Consider the following 24,951-nt stretch of genomic DNA (forward strand, 5'->3'; position numbering starts at 1 on the left):
TCCGCAGAACCGAATCTGAGGAGCGGCGACAAATATAGCGCTTCCAGAGAGGTCAACGAACCCGCAGGTGCGCGTTTGGTTGCACCGAAAACGGACGTAGAAGAAGCGTGGTATGGGAGGGGGTTGAAAGGAGGCAGCGTCGGCGCTTGCACGCGCTCCAAACGAAACGAGTGAAAGAGAGAGAGAGAGAGAGAGAGAGAGAGAGAGAGAGAGGAAGGTAAAGAAACGGAGAAGACAACGCACAAAATAGTTTTCAAAAGTGGAAGAGAATGACAGAAGGGGGCAAGGCTGGCAGCGCGCGGAGTAGCAGCAGAAACGGGAGCGATGGTGTATAGTGAGAAGGGTTGCCTCGCTTCTCTTCTTCGTCGTGACAGCTATGAGAGAGCGAGCGACGACACACCAAAAATACTCGTGACAGATTTTTTTTCGCCCGGCCGTAGAGCAAACAAATAAGGAAGCACCGTCCGCTGTATAGGTGCGCCCGGCGCGTACATCCACTCCGACTTTCCTATATACGGAAGGGACGGCTAGCTGGGTGCCAGCGAAAAAAAAAAAAAGAAAGAAGGAAACTCTAAAGGGAACGTGAACACAGCAGAATCTGGAATGCGAGTCGAGCTCGTGCTCTCTTTTGATTTTATTACTTCACCTTCCCGCGCGTTACAGTGAGTTCGCTTCTGTTGCTATACCTTGCCTCCAGGGCGTGACGGAGTGACGCTGTTCAGTGCGTGTGTGGTAGTATGGTTGGGGATCCGCTTCGTCGCTCTCGCGACAGGGTCACTTATCTGATGCAACGCCTCTGTGCTCGCGGTATAGTGCATAAGCCGCGAATTTACCTGACGCCGGTGTCGCGCTAACCGTAAGTTACGACCTTCACGTCGCCCACATAGCGAGAGCTATACCGTGTTTTCTTTCTTCAGTGTGATACAAGGGCCATGGAGAGCAAAAAAATAATAATAAGGAAATACGTTGACGAATGTGCGCATACCCCCGATGCACGACGATGCCCCGAGGTATGTTTTTTTTCTTCTCCGTTTTGGGCGTCAGATTTTTTTTTTTTTTTTTTTTTTTTTACAGAGACAAGAGTCACTTCCCAACGAGGACGTAGTTCAAACGCCGCCGCTAGGCTCTGGGTGCAAACTCGTCGCGCACATTTGACTAGGGTCGCTGACGCGCACTACACTCTCTCTTCACTGGCAGATCGCGGAGTTTTCATAAGCGCGCTGCTGGCAAAGCATACGCAACAAGTCCCGCACGATTCGGCTCCTTGCAAGTTGTTCTCCTTGCAAGCTCCATGCTGCTGAACATCGAATTGAGTTGATGCCGTTAACACCAAACTGCGTGCGAAGGATTCACCCACACACAAAAAGAAAAGGATATTATGGGAGACTGCGACAGCAGCTGTGAGCTCAGAGTAAACTTTCACCAAAGCGCGCCAGTTCAAACATCGTCATAACCATCACCATTATCATCGTCAAAGTGACAAACATACCACCTGCGCGCATGCAGTCGCGCACACCTCGACAGTGCGCGAGCAGGGAGCGTGCAACGGACCGAGTTCGACGAAGAAAAAAAAAAAGAAACGACAATCGACGTCGTACCCACCGAAACGCGCACCGCGAGGCCAGCCGCCTAAAAATCACGTCCTCTCCCCCCGATCACAATGCCACCGACGAATACGACGCAGCCAGTCGTGGATAGCGCCCGTCTGCGCGGGCGGGCGGAGAAACGCCGGCGGCCGTCAAAACGACCGCAGTGGCGCGTAGGCGGTGGCTCCTAGAGAACGAGCCGCTTTGCGGATCACTGCAGCACACACACTTCGCCGCCGTGCAGCCCGGTACCGCGGAGAAGCCCAACCGGCAGCAAGATTCCACGGAGGTGCGGTGACGGGGCCCGGAACATTGAACTTGCGAGAACGTGGCGTACGCGCTGCACGCGCTAGTGCAGAAACTGGGCGGTTGGAAAACACAAAAAAAAAAGGAAACGAGGAAGTAGAATGACACGAAAGCGCGGGGGCTAGAGCCGCGGAGCGTCGATGTGAAGGGACGCGCTAGCCGGCGCGAAGACTTTTTATTGTGCGTTTCTTGGGCGTCCCGACCGAGGCCGGGCGCGCTTTGCGGCGAAGCGCGCCAGAGAGCTTCCCTGTTTCGCTCGCTCGTCAAGAGATGGCGCCACTCACCAAAAGAGGCCTGGCAGCGCTAAGTGGAGGAAAGGAGAGAGCAAGCAAACGCTCTCCAGAGCCAGATTCGCGGAAACCAGGAAAAAAGAGCGCGTTATTCGAGTACGTTGGGCCGGCAGCTACGGTATACGCACTGTATTTCAGTCGGAAGTACGAGTAGAAACTTCATTTCCTCGCTAAAGTGCATGTGCGGGTCCGCTTTAGACAATGTGGTTGGACTTTGCTGCGCAGGAAAACTGGCAAATAAACGTCTATACTGCCTTTCGTCCATTCAGTCTAAACACAGTTCAAGGGAAAACATGCTTTGTGGTTGTGAAGTAAGCGCAGAATCCCCGGCAAAGCAGTCCTCGTACGCAGGTTCGCGAAAAACAACAACTCTTATGCAACACTTTTATGCGAAGAGAAAGGTATCCTGTTCATGCCGAACTTGACATTTATTTATTTGTTTATTGACACTGCGACCTCGAATAGAGATCATAGCACGTGTGATGCATAAATATGTGTTTACATAAAAAATGCAGAAACACGATAATATAAGTGCTACGTATATAATAGTGAAAGAATATAAGAATTTGTTAAATGTCAAAAGCAGAAAATTGATGAATAACACCAATAAGTGAGAGACAAAACAGCACACCCCAAATAACACCGAAAAGACAGAACAAGACCAGATAACACTGCATACCTAAAAAACCCTAAATACCACAATAGAAAAGGCGCACGCAAACATATATAATACGGCTCAAAGAATTATTGTAAATATTTCTCAAATGAAGACAATGAATCCTGTGTTACAACATCATCGGCAAGGCTATTCCATTCTACAATGGTTCTGGGAATAAAAGAGTACTTAAAGCAGATATTACGTGTCCAAATAAGTATGCCATTTTACGTTCCTAATGACAAACCCAGCCCCATCGATACCAAATCACTTATGTAATTGAAGAAGCTGTAGCAGAAGCACCACAAAGTGGTTGAAAGCGAAGCCAGGAATTGTTTCTATCTTTATAAAACAATCAAAAATATACCCAGTCCTAGAGAAATAAATGTGCGATACAATGGTAATTACTATAACACCGGCCAATTAAAACCTTCTAGCCATTCCTCTTTACTCATTAGATGTTGTTGATACTACACCAGGCTTCATAGCAATTTCTTAATTTCTTTTTATCACACTGCGACAGAAGTTAGAAGCGCGATGCAGCGTTTGCAGTACTAGTATGTCTGTCCGTTCCGTTACGCCGCAGTCGTTAGACCACCTTCTCATCCTCAACTACAGCCTCACCACATCGAGAAAACAATTCAAACAACAAACTAACAAATATTTGGTTAACCCGGGGATTGCAACTAACGCTCCTGCAGTAGTAATGCGTACTTTGGGGCCACATGCGTTACCCATTAGTCATCTCTTTTCTTTTATTGCGATAGCAATTATATGGACACCTCAGGCGCATTTCCACCGTCGTCACCAGCGTCGGCGCCGTTGTGATGTTCGGTATAAATTCTAAGTGCGATAACACCGTGGCCTCGCACCGTATGCTACAGCTGCGAGTGAAAGCATGCGAGGGTGAGTCGAGGATGGTGACTTGATCTCGGCCGCTCAAGGGAGAAAGGAGATGAGGAAGCGCGCCGTCTTCCCTAGCGCGCAAGGCGCCGGAGGGGGGTGGGGAGGGGGGGTGCTCTACTCTGAGGGAGGATGCGTATGGCGTGGATAAGCGCGGTTGCGCTGGCCTTATGTTGAAAGCGATCTGCGTTGAGTAGAGTCAGCCGCGCGGGCCCTATCTTGAAAGCGATCTGCGATTAGTACAGAGCCTAGGTGCGCCGAGTGCTCATTGCTTCGTGAGCGCTGTGTTCTAGCCCCTGAGTTCGCGTTGGAGCGAGCGACAGCAAGAAGGTCAATTCGCTCGCTGCTGCCGCTGTTCCCCACGCCAGCGATTTGACAGCGAGTGTCCGCGCTCATCGAGTGAGACGCGTTTATGTTTGCGTGTGCGCCCGTGACACCATGCTTGTTAAATTATTTAGTAAGCGAATGTTTTCGAGTTGCTACAGCGAATAAAACTACTACCTTTGCTGCGTATAACTGCCCACTAATTTGCTATCGAAAATCGATGCTCGCCTTTCGGCAGAAACTGCGACTTTTTTAGATACGAACCACATGCACAGAGATCGGCAAGCCACATCGCAAAAAAGTACCCAATATTTAGTCCGACAAGCGCAAGAATCCAACAGAAGCACGCAGAGCGAAAGCTGCTTTTGCACTGCATACACATTTCATACGTACCATACAACTGCACGGCAAAATGACCTCTTAGACCTATATATATATATATGGAGTCCCGTCATGTCGGTCAGACATGCGACTTAGCTAAAATCTGCGTAGTTCTAACAAGATGAACATGTCATATGGACGAACACGAGGTTCCTTAAATGGTCGAAAACGTACCGAATACAGTATAACGTTATCCTATAAAGGACATAACATAGGCCGTTTCGGTTGGGCGTCTGCAACGTCACCCATGTATACGCCGCGCGCGAAGTCGTGCGTACGTAGCTAGGCGCGCGAAACGGCAATAGTCGGCCGGACGCAAAAGTTGAGAAAGGGATTGCTGACTTGTGCTGGCTTGTCACTTGTGCTGCTCAGCGCCGCCATATGCCAGCTCCTGAAACTGTGTAGCCAATATAAGCCGCCACGAAGCGAAACCACGAGCCGGAGCCATATCTTTGGCCGGAGCCATATGGAAAAATGCGCTTTCGCGGACACGCGAGAACACGCGAGAACGTGTCCGAAAAGACTGCAGAGCCCGCATCGGGCGCTACGCACCTTTTGAAAAGCTGCGGGCGCACGCAAGAGACCGTGCGCACTCCTGCCTACTGCTCACGCGCACTGTCGCCTTCGCAGTTTTCCTGTGTTCGCAGAGCTGCTGCGGACACCCAACTAAAGATTCTACTGAGTCTTCGCGCAACATTCGCGTTTACTAAATTGTGCAAGGTTGTGAGCAACACGTACAGTCTGTGAGAGCCAAAGAAGGCTGTGCTTAAAGTGTGATACTTCTTAGAACGGACGTCACCTGCCAACCACCACCGCCACGGGCATGAGTCATGTGAATAGTTCTGGCCCTAACCCTTATAGTGACCCATCGAAGAAAGGCAGTAAGGCGCCAGTGTCCGCAAGCTGTATGCGGAGAAGATGCAAATAAAGCTTCTCTTTAACACTTGACTAGCGCACGCGATTGGTTTTGATTAGAGCTATGGTAACAGGAAGCAAAAATAGCTGTTAACTAATTGCAACGTGTGTTTGTTAAGCACTTTGCAAGTGCTGGCTTCTGTCTGCTGCCTGTAGGCTTATGCCCGAATATGGGTCGCGGGCTGGGTTGTGCGAATAGCAGCTTTATTTATTTATTTATTTTTACATGCTGCAGCCATATTGGGCTATTTTGCAGGAGTGGGTATGAAAAGCAGGACAATGATAAATACCAAAGGCAATATGAATAACACCGACTCAATCAAAATAACCACCTATTTAATGGTCGCTAAAAATAAGTTTAAAGTAAGAGAACGAGCAGGCAAGGAATTCCAATATTTAATAATACGGGGAAAGTTACTGTACTTAAAGATGTCTGTACTGGCAAAAAATGGCGCAATCTTTAGGTGATGGTGACTTCTAGTATTCGATGGTTTAGCAGGACTTAGATAATTATCTGTTGAAATCCGGCGCGAGGAGTTAATAATGCAAAGCAGGAACTTTTGCGATTCCGTGCGTAGGCGATATCAGAGCGATTGCAGGCCTATAGGGATGGAAGCGCTGTGGAAGGTGAAAAATCTCTATCAATTTCTATCGTTTTAATGCGGTTAGTATTAACAGGATACAAGATGCACTTTCCAGGGGCTATCTATCTATCTATCTATCTATCTATCTATCTATCTATCTATCTATCTATCTATCTATCTATCTATCTATCTATCTATCTATCTATCTATCTATCTATCTATCTATCTATCTAACCATTTTTCCGCCAACCTGGGTCACTGTGTAGTCCATGTTCCAATGGGCTCATGTGCTGAAGGAGTAGTGTTAGAAACCAGCCGTCGGGCTAACTTGGGTCACTGAGTACGTCATAACTATGTGCCACTATTTAACGAGCCTCTTTGGCGATGACATGAATCATTGGGGAGGCGGAACTAGGAAGGTGGTAGTGGGTATGTACCGCTCTTCAATGAAAATCTTTGACGCCGACTTCGAGCAACGGGTATGCACCACTCGTTCTGTGCTGCTCTTCAATGAACCTCTATAATTATACCAGCTTGGGTCACTGGGCACGGGTCAGTAAGTCTGTGCCGATTGTCAATGCGCGTCTTTGACGCCAATTTGGGCAACTAAGTATGTGCCACCATGAAAATGTGCCCCTTTACAATGATAAAAGAAAATCCTTTAAATTTCTCCGACGCTCGGCGGAATCGAACCTGCGGACTTTACGGCGATTCCGTTAGGTGGCGCCGAGTGTAGAGGGAAAGCCCGGCAGAGGAGCACGGCTGCGTTTCGCGATGGGCGATTTCAACCAGCCGAATGTACCATTAGAAAACCTTTAACATCGCCCCCCATGGTGGGTGGAATTAAACCCACGTCGCACTGGTTCTTCAAGGACATAAACACGACGCTCCAGCACGCCGTGCCACAAATGCACTGGGTATGCACCGCTCTTCCCCTCTCGCCAACTTTGTTCAACGAGCACGTGCCACTGGGAGCGTGACCAGCGGCCAGTGAGGGCGCAGTTGGCAGCGATCGCACGCACTAGTCTCGGAGACCGTGCGCGGACTTCTCGGAAGCGTCACTAGATGCGGCAGCGTGTCCACAAAGGAGCGCGAGAGAGTAGCACGGCTGTTGCATGATCCGTTTGTCGGCGCTAGCGCCCACCAGCGCGCCTTTCATTGCGGAGGGCACGTGCTGGCTTCGTGACGCCGCCGCTACATGGCGCAGAGTGTTCATTGAGGAACGCGAGAAACTTCTTTTGAAGTACACGTCCCATACAGAACGCGTTTCGACGGTAACAACACGTTGTATCGCCACATTGTTTCAATGCTAAACGCATTACCGTCGGCAGTCATCGTGAGATGGGTTCTGCCGCATGTTTAATGCGTTGGTATTCCTTGCGTACTTCACGGGCTGCTTGGGTTGTCGGGCTGCTTTGCTGAGGTAAGAGGGCTCGAAACGAACTATCGGACCAACTTGTGTCACTCATGCAAATGTGTGCGTACGTGCAGCTCTTGAACGAGCCTCTTTTACACCGACAGTGGACCGCTGTAGATGCGTGACTGGGTAGCTACCGCTGTTCGAAAAAAGAAAGCTATTTGACGCCGACTTGCAGTACTAAGTATGTACCACTCACGGAGTAAACTGCATAGGAGCGCATCAGACTTTTATCTTATACCGTTTCCTCAATGCTTCCTTTCGGGCGAGTTGGTTCATTTTGAAAGATATGGGCAATAGCACGAACCGACGACCACAAGAAGGGAGACACGTACACACAAGCGCTGACTAACAACTGGTTTTATTGGCAAGGATAGCACACCTTATATATGACAGAATCAAGCAAGGGAAAAGAAAGGGCAAACACGTGAAGGGTGAAAGCGTGTCAATGACGCAAGCGCAATACAGCCAAGCATGCGCAACAAAACGCAATTATTTTCTTTTTCTTTGCAATCAGAACCTCCCGGCAGCTGCGCCCAGAAGATCAAATTCAGCATCAAAGAGAGCAAGGGAAGGAGTGCTAAAGGCGCTTGCTACTTCATTTTCAATGTGGTAGGCTTCTAAACTGATGCGCGTGATCTTGTCACTGCTGTTTCCTAGAATCGTCGTCTCTTTCAACCGGGCTACACAATCCGTACACTTGGTAACGTGCACAACTAAATGTGCGCATTTGTCATCTAGTTTTCTTTATTTTTGCTGTATTGCGCTTGCGTTGTTGACACGCTATCACCCTACCCGTGTTTTCCCCCCTCTTTTCCCTTGCTTCATTCTGCCGTACATAAGGTGTGCTATCCTTGCCTATAAAACCAGTTATTAGTCAGCGCTTGTGTGTAAGTGTCTCCCTTCTTGTGATCGCCTGTTTGTGCTGTTGCCCATATATACATACTGTTTCCGTCGCGTAAAACCGCCTAGTTCCGTGAGAGGTAATTTGTCGCCTGACTTAATCGTAAAATGCAAACCTGCATGTTCTGCCTCGGACAGAACATACTTGAATGCCCACATGCCAGAAGCAAACCGCAAGAACAAAAATCCAGTGGCGATTTAGCGGTAATGGCGCGAGGAATTCGTTAGCACTGCGTTGTATCTCCTTGAGGTCCCGGATCAACGATTTAAACAGCGTTCACCACATTGGAAAATGTTGTTCATGAGCTCACTCGACACGTCCTGCCTCTTGGAGGAGCGGAGTGCAACTGACCATGGTCCGGAGCAGGCCACGGTCAATTGCCATATATATATATATATATATATATATATATATATATATATATATACCTCTACACCTCCACCTAAAGGTATATATACTTCTACACCAGGTCCGGCTTCCGCCACACCACAAACATATACTTTTTCTCCGCTTTGACACTCCTAATGCTAACACATTAAAAATAAAGGTCAAGTAGCAGCGTAACAACGTGACACGAGGACCGAGTGTGATATTGTCGCGAAAGTCTCAACACAAATGGGTTTTCGGACGAGCAACACGCACCCTCGCTACACACTGCGTCCGTGCTGTCACACTGTCGCAGGGGCCGCTAACTTCTTTCTAATGTGACCTCCGGCGTTAAAGGTCAGCGCCAAGAAGGCGTTGCGCACGCTGAGAAAGTGCGACGTGTCCTCGGAGAAAGCCACACACGTGCTGCCTCCCGGCCTTCATGAATGGAAAGGCGCGCGATGGAACAGGTACTGCAAAATGGCAGTAAATTATGCAGGATCCATCAAAGATTACTGTCAAAGTAAGAAGGCCACTTTCGGATTCCGCTGAATTATTCGCAAAAGTGATCGGCGCAACGTTTCTTCCCGTTCTTCCGCAAACTTGGCATCCGCACGTTGTTACCAAGGCCTGCGCCGCCTTTCTAACTTTTTTTCGTTGAAAAGGTTGTTCCTTTTCTAGCACTGTCGCCGTAGCAGCGCGCTGGAACCACTGCCTTCGCCGACACCCCAAGGTTTACCAACCCCTGGCACGACGTCAGCGCCCCTTCGACCAACCAGCGGGTACCGTATAGACACCGGCGCCTTTTCTTCACCGCCGGTGACCTTTCTGTCTACTGGCTCCGCCTCTGTGGAAGCCCGCTGTTCCTCTCAGTCCGCTACCCTCTTCTCATTCTGAGATGAGAAAGTCTGGGTTCTGCGACCATTGAAACGGGGTAGACACACAAAGAAGGCTACTCGCTTTAAAACTTAAAATGCAGATTCAACAAATGTTTTAATTCACATTCGCCGCGATAACCGCGCTGCGATTCCAACCAAGATTTATAAACACCATCGGGCTAGAAATAAGGAGAAAGCGGTACGGTGCCGATTTTTCGGAACGTTCAAAACGCAGCTACGGCGAAGTGCGAAATTAAGCCGCTGACTCCGGGCAGCGCGTCCACAAAGATGCTCTATGTATTTATTATTGAATATTTTAATACATTGGCAATAATGATAATGAAAAAGTTATAATATAAACTAGCTTCGCACTCTTTTTTGTCAGCAGAAGCCAGATAAAGCGCAATTTAAAGTAAACGCTCAGGTTAGATGCACCTACTCAAAGCACATATATGTTGAGAGGTACCTCAATATGTGCAGCGCATTCGCGAACGAATATTATGATTTGATCATTATTTAGCAGGCGTCAAAGTGAATAAGTGAATATGATATTGCTTTAGACGCGTTATATATAAGAACTACGACTTGCAACTATCAGAAAATTATGAGTTTTCTTGCCGGGCCGTACTTCAAATATATTGTTATCCGCTGAGAGAATTATTCAATTGTCTTCATTGCTTCAAGTTGCTATCGATATTTATGTTTTTAATGTAATCTACGAGTTGTTTTCTTAGTGCCTGTAATTTTGCTATTATTTGACTGTTGTACAGGATAACATAATTTTGCTTTGTTCGTGTTGATACGCTAGAGTTGCTATTTTTTTATATTTTGTTAACCGTTTGCTTTGCATACGTATGCTTCAATTTGACGCTGCTGTAAGGGCGGCATGGCCTTGTCAGGCAGTGCATACTTTTTGACATATCACCAATCAGACGAGGAAACAAACGAACAAGGAAGAAATTTACAATTAAGAACAGGTTATTATTGTTGCAAGTTATGACGCGGATTCAGATAAATTCAGTTATGTTATAGTACTAAAATGAAAGGAATACCTGCATGTCTACATTGGCGCAAAATACGGGGTTAACGCATCCCGCCTAAGGTGAAGAGATTGTCTACTCGCTAAATGCGTACTGCGTTAAAAATGCTAATAGCTTTCAAAAAGAAAAAAAAATGGTTCTGGAGTTCTAAGTTTCATAACCGCGATTTGAATACGAGGAAGCCGAACTGGTTGACTCTGCGATAATTTTGATCACTTAAGGTTTCTTAACGTGCATGCAAGGCTCGATACGCAGGCATTTTTCTTTTCTACTTCCATTGGAACGCGGTCACAGCATCCGGGATCGAACCCGGGATCTCGTTCTACGTGGCTCAGCACCACAACCACTGAGCATGGCCTTGCGCTGAGCTACCGCGGCAGTTTTTTGGAGATGGGCTGAGAGATGACTTGCTAGTGTAAAGTAGCCTTAGGAAAAGAAGTCACTGTTTCTTTCTTCTAAGCTCGAGCGGTGAAATGCCATTATCTTTTATTAGCTCTGATAGCGAGTCGCATATTGAATAATTATTGAATATAGATCTAACAGGTCTTCTTTTAGATGCTTTCAAGGCCATCGATGCCATTTTTGGTGCAGAGATCTCGAACTAGGCGCGCATATCCCAATTTGCGTCTAATCGATGAAAAGTAGCAAGACAAGTTTAACGTTGTAAGGGGCTGACACAATTTTGGAATTTGGAATTTCGGCTTCAAAAGAAGGTGCAACTGTGAAAAGTTGATGAACAAATGTTCTTTATCCGAATTTTCCACGATAAAGTGTTGCTTATTGTGACTCCCAGATATTTGTAGCTGCTAGCTTCATGAATAGGTGATGTATCTAAGTGATAGGCGCAAGGTATAGTCAAGATATCTTGCCTGTCATTCAAAGTAATATGCTTGTATCTAGGTTGAGCTTCTATACCCGCCCCCTGCACAATGCAGGAATAGTATTCAAGCTACTATATAGGCTGCTTTATTGAATCTTTGAAAAACACCCAGTCATAAACGAATAACCAAACTTGTAACCGACCTTCCACAGCGTGAACAATGTTGGTAATATATAAAATAAGAATAGAAGAGGACCGATGGTAATGCCCTGTGGTACACAGGAAGAGATTATAAAACAAATCCGATAGTTTTCCACCGGTCTGTACTAACTGTTTAGTATTGAGTGAATAAGCATATGTCCAACAAACAAACAGTTCAGGGATTCCTGTATATTTAAGTTCGCATATTAGCTTAATATGCGAGACCTTGTAAAACGCTTTACGAAAATCAAGAAAAAGTAAGTCAGTTTGGTTGTTCTTGTTGCGAAGGAACGAATCAGAGCCATAAGCTGGCTCACACTGTATACTAGAGAATCGTCTTCTAAATACGTGTTTAAAGCTTGTTAGTATTGGAAAGCTACGCTAACACGTAGTCTAACTTTTTGAATGTCGGTTCCGGACTGTCCCCTAGTCGCACGGCAGTTTTGACGAGAATAGCGAAGCAAGAAATGTAACGGCAAAAGAACCTTTGCAAACGGTACAGCGTATCTCCGAAATGTTTACGATATGTCTCCGATGTTCCCTGGATGCCTACAGCGTATCCCCTATATCTATAGCATGCTGTAAATCCGTATACTTGACGATTTATTATTTCTAGATGACGCTGTACTGCTGGCCGGTGGTATGATGCGCAGCGGCTGGACACGAAGCCTAAGCGTTATCAGCAAATATTTCTTTTCTTTTTAAAGCCCAGGAACACTCGTCTTGTACAGCAATGATGAGACATGTGTACAAAAGCAGACCGGGCTGCTATACGCACTCCTTACCTGTCTCAAAGTAGGTGTTCTGCTTCTCGAACGCCCGGCTGAACACGTTGACCGGCCGCTGCTGGAGGAAGCAGATGGCCCGGTTCTTCTCGTTCATACCGTGCTCGTCCATCGCCGACATCTCCGCTCCGTTTGGCACCGACCAGCCGTTGGGTTTCCAGTCACGAGAAGCGTAACCAAGCACTCCGACCTACGGCGAAGTTACCGGCGAGCACAACTCGAAGACGTTGACAACTCGTCGCGCATTTTCACGTTTGTTTCCCGAAACTTGCGTATCTTTCGTCCGCAGCAGTGGGTGGTATAGTCGCGCTGACTTCAGCGATCTTACTGAAGCAGGAGATCATTCGCATTTGCATATGCCACGCATAAGCGTAAACAAATACGAACACTCACAAGGACACACGCGTAGCACCAACTCGGCTTCTTTTTCTTTTTTCTCCCCGATGGTCGTTATCCTTCGTTTCGCCTATACACGGCGCCGTAGGAACGGCACAACAGCGCTTTCTCGCTTTCGACCCTATTCGTCGTGAATGCCAGGGTTGCTCTCCGATCGTGCGCAGTATGTATATATACGTTCGTCTCGGAAGAATAGATGCAGCAGCTGCCTCCCACAGGCAGACAACACACAGACTGCAACAAGAGAAAGCCAATTCCGAGCGCCACGGCTGAAAGAGGATGAGGAGCTCCCCACCTTTTTTTTTTCTGTTGCCTGCGCCTTCTCACCTCGTTCGACGTCGCTGAATGCGAAAAGAAGGTTCTGGTGTTTCTCAAAGTTTGTTCTAGCGTGAGAAAAAAAAAGAAAAGGAAATACACGGGGTACCGTTGCCTGTAGTATGGCTTTGAGAATAATGAGAAAGATGCCGCTGTCGTTGGCCAACAATATACGAGGGATCCTCTTCGACCCAGATCCGCGCCGCTATGTGGTTTGCGGCGGGAGCTGGCGGCCGCACGAGTCGGTAAGCCAGTTGTGTGTAGTATTCTTCGGACAATGGAGGAGTCTGGGTCAGCAGCGCGTTTGAGGTCAGCGCAGCGGCGGCGGTGCGTCTTCTGCGCTGCGAGAGATACGGGCTGCGGCTTTTACGTCGTTCGCTCCCTTTTGTGCGCGCCCGTTATCTGGAACGCGGCTAGGCGGGCTCACCGGGACGTCGTCGGGGTGCCCCGGCCTGAGAATCGGTACGCCGAGTTAAGGCGGAGTCGGGAAATATAGACATTAGCCGCGAGAACCACGCTAGGACGTGGCGTCACGTCACCACGCGTCTGAACGTCACTTGATTGCTCTTTCCGAAACAGATACACACAAAAAGTTTGACATATAGTAGTTCGTGTCAATCAATTACCCTATACCACGACAGCAGATTACCAGAGATGAGCTTACCGATGCACAATCTAACACGCTTCGATGTGAGATATTTGGAGATAGCGTGCAGGAAAATGCGTGCGAGGATGCCTGCCTGGGGTCTATTGACCGCTGGGACGTGCTTACTCCTTTGAGACACGGATAACAAGGTCGCGATCCTGTTATACTCGGTTACCTAGGCAGCTAGAGAGTATACGACGGGCCACCCAAACAGTTGAGTTGCCGTGACTTCGAGCGCTGTCACAAAACTGTTTCGGCAAGAACCTCGCAAACAGATGGACGTAACGAGACTAGAGACTGCCGGAAGTATAGACAACTCCACCGCGCAGAGCAGGTTCGGAAGTCAACCTCTCCCGTCGCGCGGCCTTTGCAACTAGCCGAGCGAGGAGTAGCCTCAAGAAGAGAAAAAACGAATGGCAAGGGGGGCTGCCCACATCCAAAAGCGACCAGGAGCGCACGTCACCTAATCGTGCAGACGCGGAAGTCAGCCCGGTCGGGCTCTACTATGCTTGACAACTCATCCGTCTGGAGGCAGACAGCCGCCCCTGACGCGACGTGTTTCTCTTTGCGACAGACGTGAGTGCTCAAAGCGAATCGATTCTCGCAGCGCGGAGGACCGTTGAGCGCAGGGGAGCGATCCACCGAGGTCATTCTCTCGCACACGGTGTCATGTGAGATCGCGCACTTTCACTCGGGTCAACACGCGGTCACGTCAGCTTGTTCCACAGAACGACGTCCCCGGGCAGAACTCGCGAACAGCTGGTATCCACCTTATCGTGAAGATCGAAACAGCCACGCCCTATCGAGCACGGTGACAGCTCTGGGCGTCCGTTCCTCCTTTCAGTCGTGGTCACGTGCTTCCGAGCATTGTCACGCGGCTTGCAGCCCTTCCGTTCACGTATGCACTCACAGCCACAAACTCCCTAGCTTACAAGAACAGCGACACTACACTCGCTTTCTCAGACGAGAAAGCGCACGGCAGCCGCAGCGCAGGTTGAGACCGGCGACTAATCCTTCGATATCACTCCTCTCCTGCCGGGCAACTGTCGTTAATCCAAAGGTGCCCCCGCAGAACGGTCGTCAGCCTGCTACGGGATCCAGACGGCACCGTTGCAAACGCTCCAGACGTAACGCGTGCGCATCGACACTAAGAAGCAAGCGCAGTAAAGAGTGCCGCGCAGCCGACGTACACGATTGCCGCGTGTTACACGACGGTCAGAGCGGGTCGGCCCGGCGGGCGCGAGCAACGCGGCAGCAACGACTATGGCATAACTACTTCGCGCGCCGCAGCCAAGAATCCTGTTTGGGGCCAGGCCTGCGTACGCGCCTTCCCGCCGGGCGAGACGGACAGCCAAAGCCAGCCGGCGAGCCAGTCAGCCGTAGAAGAAGCAGAGAGAGCATGCTCGGGCGCGGGCAGCCCCGAGAGCTCTAATAATACGTTTCCCGCGAGGAGAAGAAGCACGGTGTTCGCGTCTTCTTCCTGCTCCAGCTTTCCCACCACAAGACCCAGAGGAGGAAGAAGCAGGCCTCGCTTCATGACGTTTCGTTCTTTTACAGAGCCTCGTATTTTGCCTTCGTATGGCTGATTTTCTTGTTGGTCGTTTGGCCGTCCCTTCCCCTCCCCTCGAACGCCGCAACAAACCGCGCCTCGAAGCGACGCTTTTTCAGAGAGCACAGTTCGACGTTTCAGCCGGTCTTTGGAGTTGTGATTTTTTTTCTTTCCTCGCGAGCTCTTCCCTCTCCCTGCTGAGCGGAGCAGGCCTGATGGCGTTCACGTGAGCTCCGCTACGCACCCACCTGTCAGGTAAGCCCCTCCCCTTCAACCCTCTTACCGTTGCCTATCTCTCTCAGAACCCCGCAGGGGCCATCTGCTAAGGCCTACGTAGATGTTCCCCCCTCTCCCTCTTCCGTTGTGTGCGTATATGCACGGCGTCCGTGCCCACGCAATGTCCGTCGCCGTCGTACGGCCGCTTCGCACCACTTGCTGCTGCTGCTGCTGCTGCTGCTGTGGCCGCGTGTCGTCGTCTGCACGGCGTTGGAGACAATGACCTGTCTGCCTAGCACACGCAGAGCCATTCTCGGTAACTCGCCTTTCCTCCCCGTGTGTTCCTGTCGGAGAAAGGAGGTTACTGACATATGGGGGGGGGGGGGGGGTTATAGCGAACTGGAGAAAGCGCGCTGTTTTTCTCCCTGGCTGGCAGGCGTGGTTGCCCGGTTGTGTTAATTCTTATACAGATTCGCAACACCTGAGAAGTTGAAAAATGGCTAGTGCTGGCTATAGTGTTCGAAAGCTTCCGAGTGCCCCATCCGTCCTTACAGTAAGGAGGAGTGAGCTCACAGCGATCGCCTGTGGACCGCGACGTGGTACGGTAACGTATCAGTAAAGACGACGAAGCCACGCAAGTTAATTAATCTCTCGGTGCACTCTACTGGTGACAAGCGACCTTACTCGAATTGCGAGTCTAAATGTTCCATATTATCGTGCGTCTATCGTCTATATTATCGAGCGTACCCAACCATTTCTTACGAAACGTTCATCACCGTTTGGCGGTGTATGTCAGGAAAGATGCAACGCGTAGGGATTGAGCATGGAGGTTTACGCCAATAAAAATGATGTAAAACCTGCCGCTAAGCATGGCTGCGTTCACCAGGTGTCTCGCCAAAATACTATGCATGACGCAGTCAGACTTATAACCACAGGATGGTAGTGTATGTGTGAATAGAACCCGCGGTTGCGCAGACATTTCGACGCACACCGCGCAGCTAATCTTTTCCGAGGAGCTCTGCCATCGTAACCAACTACACGATGCCGCTTTCGACACCGACTTTCTCCAAGGTCTTTTCCTGCAACGGTTGTCATTACACTTGCGCGTGATCTCTGTTGCTTTGCCGCGAATTTCTCCATCGACAAGGAGGGAGAAAAACGCGGGAGTGAGGCCTCAACCGAATCATTTATCCGCGCTATATACCTGACCTGTAATTCATAGAAATTCAGTATAACGCTACAAGAACGAGGTCTGTATTCACTGGAAAAGAAAAAAAAATGAAGAAAGAAGGGTGTTTGGCTAACATTGTTCGTAAGAGCAAATTTCTGCTGCAGATATTAGAGAGTTATAGCTGGCCGGACTTACGGGCCAGCGTGCGAGCGGAGACGACAGCGGAGCACCGCACGAGAAAGGAAGAGCTTTAGTTCAGCGATCTTTCCTTCGATCGAGTGGAGTAATTGATCGCTTTGCTGCACCACCTGCCGAACAAGGTTGGAGTTGTGAAAACATCAGCATGCTCGCTTCAGGGTGTCGATCGCGGTCGTCCACTTCAAATCGTCCCCAGATGGCCTCGTTGCTGAAACCTTTCGCAGGTCAGAGGTCCTCTTCAGTGGTGAAACACTTCCGAGGCTCTTTCGTCAGCAGGCTAGCCAGCGCCGCGTTTGAAGACGACGCCGACGACATGCTGCCGTTCGTGCGGGTGGTCGCCATGTTTGTTTCACAAGAACGCTGGTTGGCTGCACGCGTCCCGCTGGGGAGAGGATACCAGCGAGCCAGTGGCGCGCTCCGTAAACACGCCGGCCGCCCCAGCGTACCGCACATGCGCAGTGGCGTCTCCGCTGGCCCGCTAAGCCATAACTCTCTATTTTATTAAATTGGGTATGTGCCGAAGGAAGCAGATCGGGTGGCGAAGGACGACGATCGCTGATCAGCCTTGTCCTGGCTGTCCGGGGCAATGTTATTAGCAAAAAAGGCAGACCAACGGCGAAGGGCGCGTGCGAGCCAAGAGCTTCGTGGATACGGTCCAAGACGTTGAAAAAGCTGCGCTAGCTATCTGATTGGGCCACAAGAAAGTATGCGGGCAAAAGAAACACCGCGCTGTCTGTCCCTTCCGTTAGCGCTGCCTTTCCCAAGATTATGTGTGACCATTTCGCCCAATTCAAGACCTCGTTAAAAGCTCAATGACGGACATAAGATATGACAACAAACGGCGCCGTGGGTTGCATCTATTATATATGTCCTCGTTCGTTGCTCTTCTATGTCTGTACTTAGTTTCTCCAACTCGCCTACTCGCATGTAGCCAGAGCCACAAGTCCCCCGCCCCCCCTTCCGGAGCCTATCTTGGCCCTTCCCGCGACGATTTTCTCTTACCTGCGATGTGCGAATCCGAACTTCGCGCGAAGAGCTCCGCAGCGAAATCCGCTCATTGACTGAATAGATCGCGGCGTCTTCTTTTTCAACCGCAGCTTGTGTACGCAGACATGCAATACGCATGATAATATTTCGATGCTCTTGCACCCATGTTGAGAGTCCTCTTGCATGCGTTTGTTCGGCAAAACTAAGTTCCTAAAAAAAAGTGAAGAAAAATGGAAAGCAATAGCTACGCACGAACGGTAAATTGCTGAGGGATTTTTCGTCAGCAAAGCTGGCGATAGTTGCGTTAGCGCGCCATCGCTCACCCTGCAGGAGAAATAAATACTGTTTCTATAGATAATCACAAAAGAGGCTGCGTTCTGTACGCATTCTCGCTGTCCTCTTTTCTTATTTTTTCTTTTGCCCTTGAAAGTGCTATATAGTTAAGTGCTGGTCTTTCCGAATTATATTCAGCCGGTATTCAGTGCTTTGTCTGTCCTCTACTCCTTCTCTCCGCCAACAATTTGCGCCGTTTCTAGTATAAAATGCACCAACATGGCGCCGGAAAGTTGCCTGTCTCAGCGGCGACGCCAACCGACATCTGCCCCTCCGGGAACCCTTCGTCTGGGCTCTGAGTAGGCTTATAATAATGAAAACGACTAAATGTGTGCGCTTTGCAGGCTCGAGCTTTTTCAACTTCCTTGGACGCCGGCGTCGTCGATCGTCATGGCATTCGACCCATCGTCGCTAAAATCACGGGGCGTCAGAATTTTTCCGCAGCTCATTCTTATTCGCTACACGCGAGCTTCTCTAAGAGAATGCTTTAGATTGAGGTCAAGTGTGATTTACTTTTTCAAGAAAACGGGAAATACAGACGTCATCTTATTATATATACAGAACTGCTGAATCAATCTGAATAAGATGTGTTGCCTTTACGAGAGAGATCTTAGTTTTACCGAACTTTACTAACGGTTGAGAGCAAAATGTTGATTTTAGGCTTCGTATATTTTTGTAATAATGCGCCTAAAATCAGCAATTAAAAAAAGGAAACGAAACAAACACGGAGAGACAGAAAGCGGTAAGACAGGGAGGTTAACGAGAGGACATTTCCGGCTGGCTGCCCCGTACTGCGGAAAGAAACAAAGGTGTACGAAAGATACGAAACGAAAAAAATGTACAGAGAGTACGGATGAACAATAGAGTAAGCTTTCATTTACTTTCTACAAAGTCGATTTAGATTAGCTGTATATTTGTTTTCACTTAATCCTTCATTTTAATGAAATCATTAGCTTACACTCTATCTCTCGATTCTCATGCACGCGTACCAATTCATAAATTTTGTTTGCAATCTCTTACATTTATTTTTCCTTATTTTTTATGGAACCATCCGGGTCTTGGCCCATCCCGCGAGTGTAAATGTGCCACTAACATGTGAGCTGCACATTTACACATACATGTGCAATAAGACGCTGCTAGACGGCCTCTAGAGGAGACATATCGTCACACGCTGTGTTAGGGTCACAGACGTTATACCAGGTTACAGAGACTCGTACAACGTCACCGCGCACAGTCTTGCACAATCACAATTTGTTGCCTAATCCAATCTCCTAATCCAATCACCGTTGTCCCCGAAGGCCTGCGTCCAATAATTTTGCTTTCTGTGAGTGGTTGCATTTGTCCGTGTGCTCAATTATTATGCGGTCTATCGTCTGGTCGAAAAGAGCGCATCCGGAAAAAAGGTGCGCGACTGCATCGCAATGTTTACAGAAAGCACAAAGATTGCAAATGTGTAACGGTTGACACAAAAAGGTTGTTAATTGGTTAGTTAAATTGGGTTTAATTTTTAAAGAAAACTAAACGTATTGCAGATATGTAAATTACGTTGTCAGAGCATCCAAAGCGAGAGAGAGAGAGAGAGAGAGAGAGAGAACTAAACTTTTATTTTCCGAAACGGTAAACCGAGTAAGAACCCGGTTCGCCCTAGGTGGGAGGATTCCTTATTCCACGAACCCTCTGGCTTTGGCGGCCTACAACTGAAGTGTGGGAGGCCAAGCTTTCCTCCGATGAACTGGACGACCAACGCAGTCTCATCCAAAGCGAACAAATTTGAAATATGAGTTGCAGCTAGCGTAAAATTGTCATAGTGCTTGCAATTGGATTTTGTAAAACCCTCACTCGCAAATTGGCGCCATACTTAAGGGTGGTATATCTACGACGGTTATTCAAAAAAGTAAGGGCCGTTTGGTCTCGAGAAAACTATACATTCGTCAGTAAAAGTTTTCATTGGCGGGTTTAGTTTATAACAAACTTACTTCACTTTTATAGATAATAACCGTTAACTTGTAAGAACTTCTCGTACCGCTGCACCCGTTTCTTTAGTGCTTCTGCACAGAAGCTCGCCTCCCGGGAATTCAACCAGTTGACAACGGTGGTCTTGAGTTTCTCGTTGTCTTCAAACCATTGTTCCCCAAGGCACTGCTTCAAGTGAGAGAGAGAGAGAGAGAGAGAGAGAGAGAGAGAGAGAGAGAGAGAGAGAGAGAGAGAGAGAAAAGTTTAATGATACGAAATGCTGAGAGGTCGGCCTGAGGTATATTCCTCTAGCCAGCTACTCGGCATTGGGGAAAGGGGAAGAGGGAAAGAAAGAGGGAAGAAAGAGGTGCATGATGGGTGACGATGACGATAGAAGGAAGATGTAGACCATATGGCAAGCAATTTGGCATGCTCAAAGTCTGCAATCCAGGCCAGTAATTTTTAAAAAGTTCAGTAATGCCTGGATGGCCTTCAAACTCGATTGAGCATCTGGCGAAGGGCCTAAAATAACGTCCTCCGACAACGGTGCGCTGTCGAGACGCTTAAGGTCGTTGTCCAACCTTTCACGCTCTTCCACGTACTTAGGGCAGTCACAAAGCACATGACCTATAGTCTCAGTCACATTGCACACCTCACAGAGTGAAGACTCGGTGCGTCGCATGAGGTGCACGTATCCGCGCGTAAACGCTACCCCCAGCCTTAGTCTGTGCAGAAGACTGGCACAGCTTCGTTGAATTTTCGGTGCTGCTTAAAATTCATGGTAGGGTCCAATCTCTAGAGTCGTCTGTGGCGATTATCCAGATTGTCCCAGTGCGTGAAAGAAGAGGAAATAGTCACTTGGTGCAAGGTGGGGAATGTAGGGTGGGTGATCAAAAAGTTCCCAACCTAAACCTTGAATCTTCTCCTTGGTTTGGGCAGTGGTGTGAGGACACGTGCTTTCATGGGGGAGGACGATTCGAAATGACAGTTTCCTGCTCCATCTATTTTTGGATGCCACGTCTCAGTTCGGCGAGCGTACGCAGTATACCTCAGCTGTAACTTTGGTCACACATTCCGCGAAATCAGCAAAAAGAACGTCCTTTTCGTCCCAGAAAATGGTAGTCATCATTTTCCGACTCGAGTAAGTAGATTTCTTGATCTTTTTCGGCTTAGGTGAAGAGGAGTGGCGCCATTGCATCGATTGCTGTTTTGTTTCTGCAGTGGCGCAGAATATCCAAGTCTCGTCGCCTGTAACGATGTGCAAAAACAACTCACCTCCATCTTGTCGCTAGCGATCCAAAAACGCCCGTCCACTCTTTGCTGTTTGAGTTGGTCGGTAAACATTTTTGGTACCTGCCTCGCACATACTTTGTGATATGCGGACTTTTCAGTTATAATCATGTAAAATATAGTGCGTCCAACAAGAGGAAATTTACCAGCTAGACCACTAACTGTCAGTCATCGATCTAATCGCACTTGTTGAACAGTTTCATTGGCCCGGACGCCGGGCCTCCCACTCTGCTCTTCGTCGTGCACATTTGTGCGGCCATTACTGAAGTCCCGACATCTTTTTCTGACCTCTCCTTCGCTCGTCAATGTAGGCCTATAGACTAGGCGCAATTCCCCATGAATTTGAGAAGCTGATTATCTTTGTGCGCGTGAAAATCGAATTACAGCTCGCACTTCACAACAGGCGGGAGCAACAATTTTCGCGGACATTGTCGCCTGCATTCCCCGACAAGCAGACGAGTACTCGGCCAAAACGATAGCTTCATTACCTTCGCGAAGAATTAACAGATGGCGCTTCAGAAATAAAGCTTTATTCTGACGAGTAATTCTTTAAATATACGCAGACAGCCCTTACTTCTTGAATAACCCTCGTATTTTGTCAGCTTTGGATACCTCAATCAGGGAAACTATGAGAATAGTCATATTGTTCTTTTTCTTTTGTCGATGAGTTATAAGTTTTAAATATTATGCTGCAGATATCTTATATGTTGCGATATTTCAAGCCGTTTGTAAAATGAATTGGTGTCTTAAATTCAAAAGATAAAGAATAAAATAAAGATACTCCATACAGTCGGTACAATTTAACTTTTTCTCTTAAGTTCAATAAACATCATCGAAATCAGCGCAGTAGAAGCCGACATAAACGATTTCTCGATGTTCGTGCATTTAGAGAGGAGCTCCCGGTGTAAAACTACCTTGTGAACGCTGAAATTTTGGCTTCGCTATTCGGCATTGCGCAGTTATTCTTCGCCCACCTATACACACGTTGAAAGACAAGGCGGCGAACACGTCCCCGCTTCACTTGATGACGGCTGCTTTGGAAGCCTTCACCGCTTTCATTGTGTCACGGCTTGTCATCCGTTCGATGCCGGCGCGAAGTCGTCGATGGAGTATACAAGCCGGTTGGTCGTATTGTCTAACATATTTGTCGAATATATGACCATGTTCATTGAAGGGGCTGGCTACTGTTTTAGGTAAATTGTGTTTTGTATCTGCGTGGTGACCGTTGAGTCTTGTATGTATTTGTTGTCAAAACACAAAGCAGTAGCCAGCCACTTCAATGAACATGGTCATATAATCGACAAAGCAAGACCCTATAAACTACAAACAAATTTGGGAGGAAATACACGGAGGAAATACCTCGTGGGAGGCCGCTGCCCATTGTGTCCTTCGTGCCATGGGCAGTCCACCTTGTTATTCGGCCGCTCCACGTCAGGCTACGAGGACGTCCTCGACCTCGGCGTCGCGGTGAGCCCTCATGACAGACCCGTTCAGCCAAGAGTTGTGATGGCCTATTAAATAAAGTTACATAATTTTATCCAAAGCCGGTGCAGGCTACGTTGGAAGAAAGTTAAGTTGGTTGAATGAGCGTATTGGAATTTTCTAGTGAGTTTTCGTAAATACAAGGTAAATTAATCTTAATTGGTTGCTTCGTCAGTCATGTTGCGTTTGCGTTCCTTCATAAATTGAACTAATGAGTTAAAAGATATGCACAACTTAACTATTAGCTGCAACCATTACGAGAAATCGAAAGTTATTCGGTCGCGATTGCCGATGGAACTCGTGACGTAAAACATCCTGTGAAACACGGGGGTAACACGGGGAAGCTTGCTGTAGAATTGTCGGGTCTGGAAAATAATCTGCAGACTCAAGGCGAATGGCGCCAAATTCGGTAAGCAGAGAGTTCAATTTTCTTTTTGCAGCTTAATGTCCTTATTATTTTGCTTGCAACTAGTGCAGAAAACTGACAAAGCAAGATACATTCCCAATTCGTACACTATAATTGAAGAGGTTAACTTTGTTTTCATTCCAAATATTTTGCTGATGACAGCCTGCACACTCTTCCCCGGGGCGAACGTTGATTAAGATTATTTTGTTAGTTAACCCCTGGTTGTTTCGATTTAGTCAATTTCATTTATGGGCTCCTGAACTAGATAGGACTTTGGAGTAAGAGAAAAGTGCACTTAGGCGTACTTTGTAGATAAGCGAACAAAACAAGACATAGTAATGTTTGACCACGGATTATTTGGATAGCTAATTTCCTACACACGTTGTTTCTAACGAAACTGAGAACTCCGCGAAAGCAGGGTGCCAGCTCGATTCAGGTGCGCAAGTCGTGAACTTTACTTCTACAATCTCAACTATTTCTGGATCTTCCAGAATATGTGGAATGAACCTCTTTGCAAGTAAATCACACACATAGAGAAGAGTTAAGGACACGAAGATGTGTTCTATTACTCGGCGCGTGATGCAGTGGCTCGTAACACAACCGCAAATTTAATGATTCTATAACCAGACATTCGTCATACCGAGACTTGAGTAATTCAGCTCCATATCAAAATTGTTTGTAAGTTTTCCAGCTTGATGGCATCAATACGCGTAATGAATTAAGCTGCTCTGAGAATGTATAAGTGAGCTAAATCCAACGCGTTGGGCGCCACCAGAGCTACAGGGTACCACAAACAATCCTATGCTGCACTCTAGGTATAGGAAAACTTTACGTGTGCACTATATTCGGGAGAACCGATTTCCCGCTTAGTACGAACGCACGTCATGTGATGCTGAGTTTCAGTGGGCAGCGATTGGTGCGAGCACAACAATGAACGCTACTTGTGCTTGGGTTGAATGCTTATTCCACACCGTTATAAACGCTTCAGGGAGCCTGCACCTGTCCCTTAAACTACATGACAGTGTGGCTAGAGTGTTTCTTTTTAATCTCTAACACACCTTTCAAATGCAGGCCTGAGAAGCTTTTTAATGCAGCGTCCCATGTTTCGGGGCCTATAGGGCCCTTTAGCGCTGTAAAATTGATAGGTGATGACTCATGCTTAAATGTGGATAAGATGGGGAAGTACTCGTGTGTAGATGTTGGGTAGATTACCACCTATTCGGTTGATCGCTTGTACTTTCTTTTGATTACGTATAAGTTCAAGGAACAGTTGATTTGATACAGAATTCTATTTGACGACGATGAACGCTTAGTGCGAACCTACGGAATAGCCCAACTTCTCATAGCGTTCATACAGAGCGCTTCAAACCGAGTGGCTTTAGGATAGGTCGTTTGGGCTTAAAGATACAGTAGTAGGCAATGTAATCTGCTTCATAATAACTTGTACTCACGCATGGTTGAACAGAACTGATACGACTGAGCTTATATGACCCACGGGGTACAACTTGATGAAGAATTCAGATCAGTATTCACAAAATGTTCTTATACGCGAAATTTTTTCGCGCAACAGAAACCTCAAACCAGTTCTGATACTGGACAAACTGGGAAAGCGCGAAACCGCGAAAGCTGCCGCTCAATCACGAAAACATTTAAA

At 47.8% G+C, this 24,951-nt stretch overlaps 1 protein-coding gene across 1 annotated transcript in view; it reads right to left on the bottom strand.

Moving 5' to 3' along the window:
- Positions 1–15,026, bottom strand: part of Liprin-gamma (liprin protein kazrin) — a 248,475-nt gene extending 233,449 nt beyond the window's left edge. The window contains exon 1 of the mRNA XM_075686163.1: positions 12,356–15,026. Coding sequence (XP_075542278.1) covers positions 12,356–12,476 — 121 coding nt within the window. The 5' untranslated portion in view covers positions 12,477–15,026. The remainder of the gene's footprint in view (positions 1–12,355) is intronic.
- Between the last annotated feature and the right edge of the window lie 9,925 nt (positions 15,027–24,951).

This window comes from Dermacentor variabilis, chromosome 3 (assembly GCF_050947875.1).
Source record: "Dermacentor variabilis isolate Ectoservices chromosome 3, ASM5094787v1, whole genome shotgun sequence".
NCBI classification, from domain to species: domain Eukaryota; kingdom Metazoa; phylum Arthropoda; class Arachnida; order Ixodida; family Ixodidae; genus Dermacentor; species Dermacentor variabilis.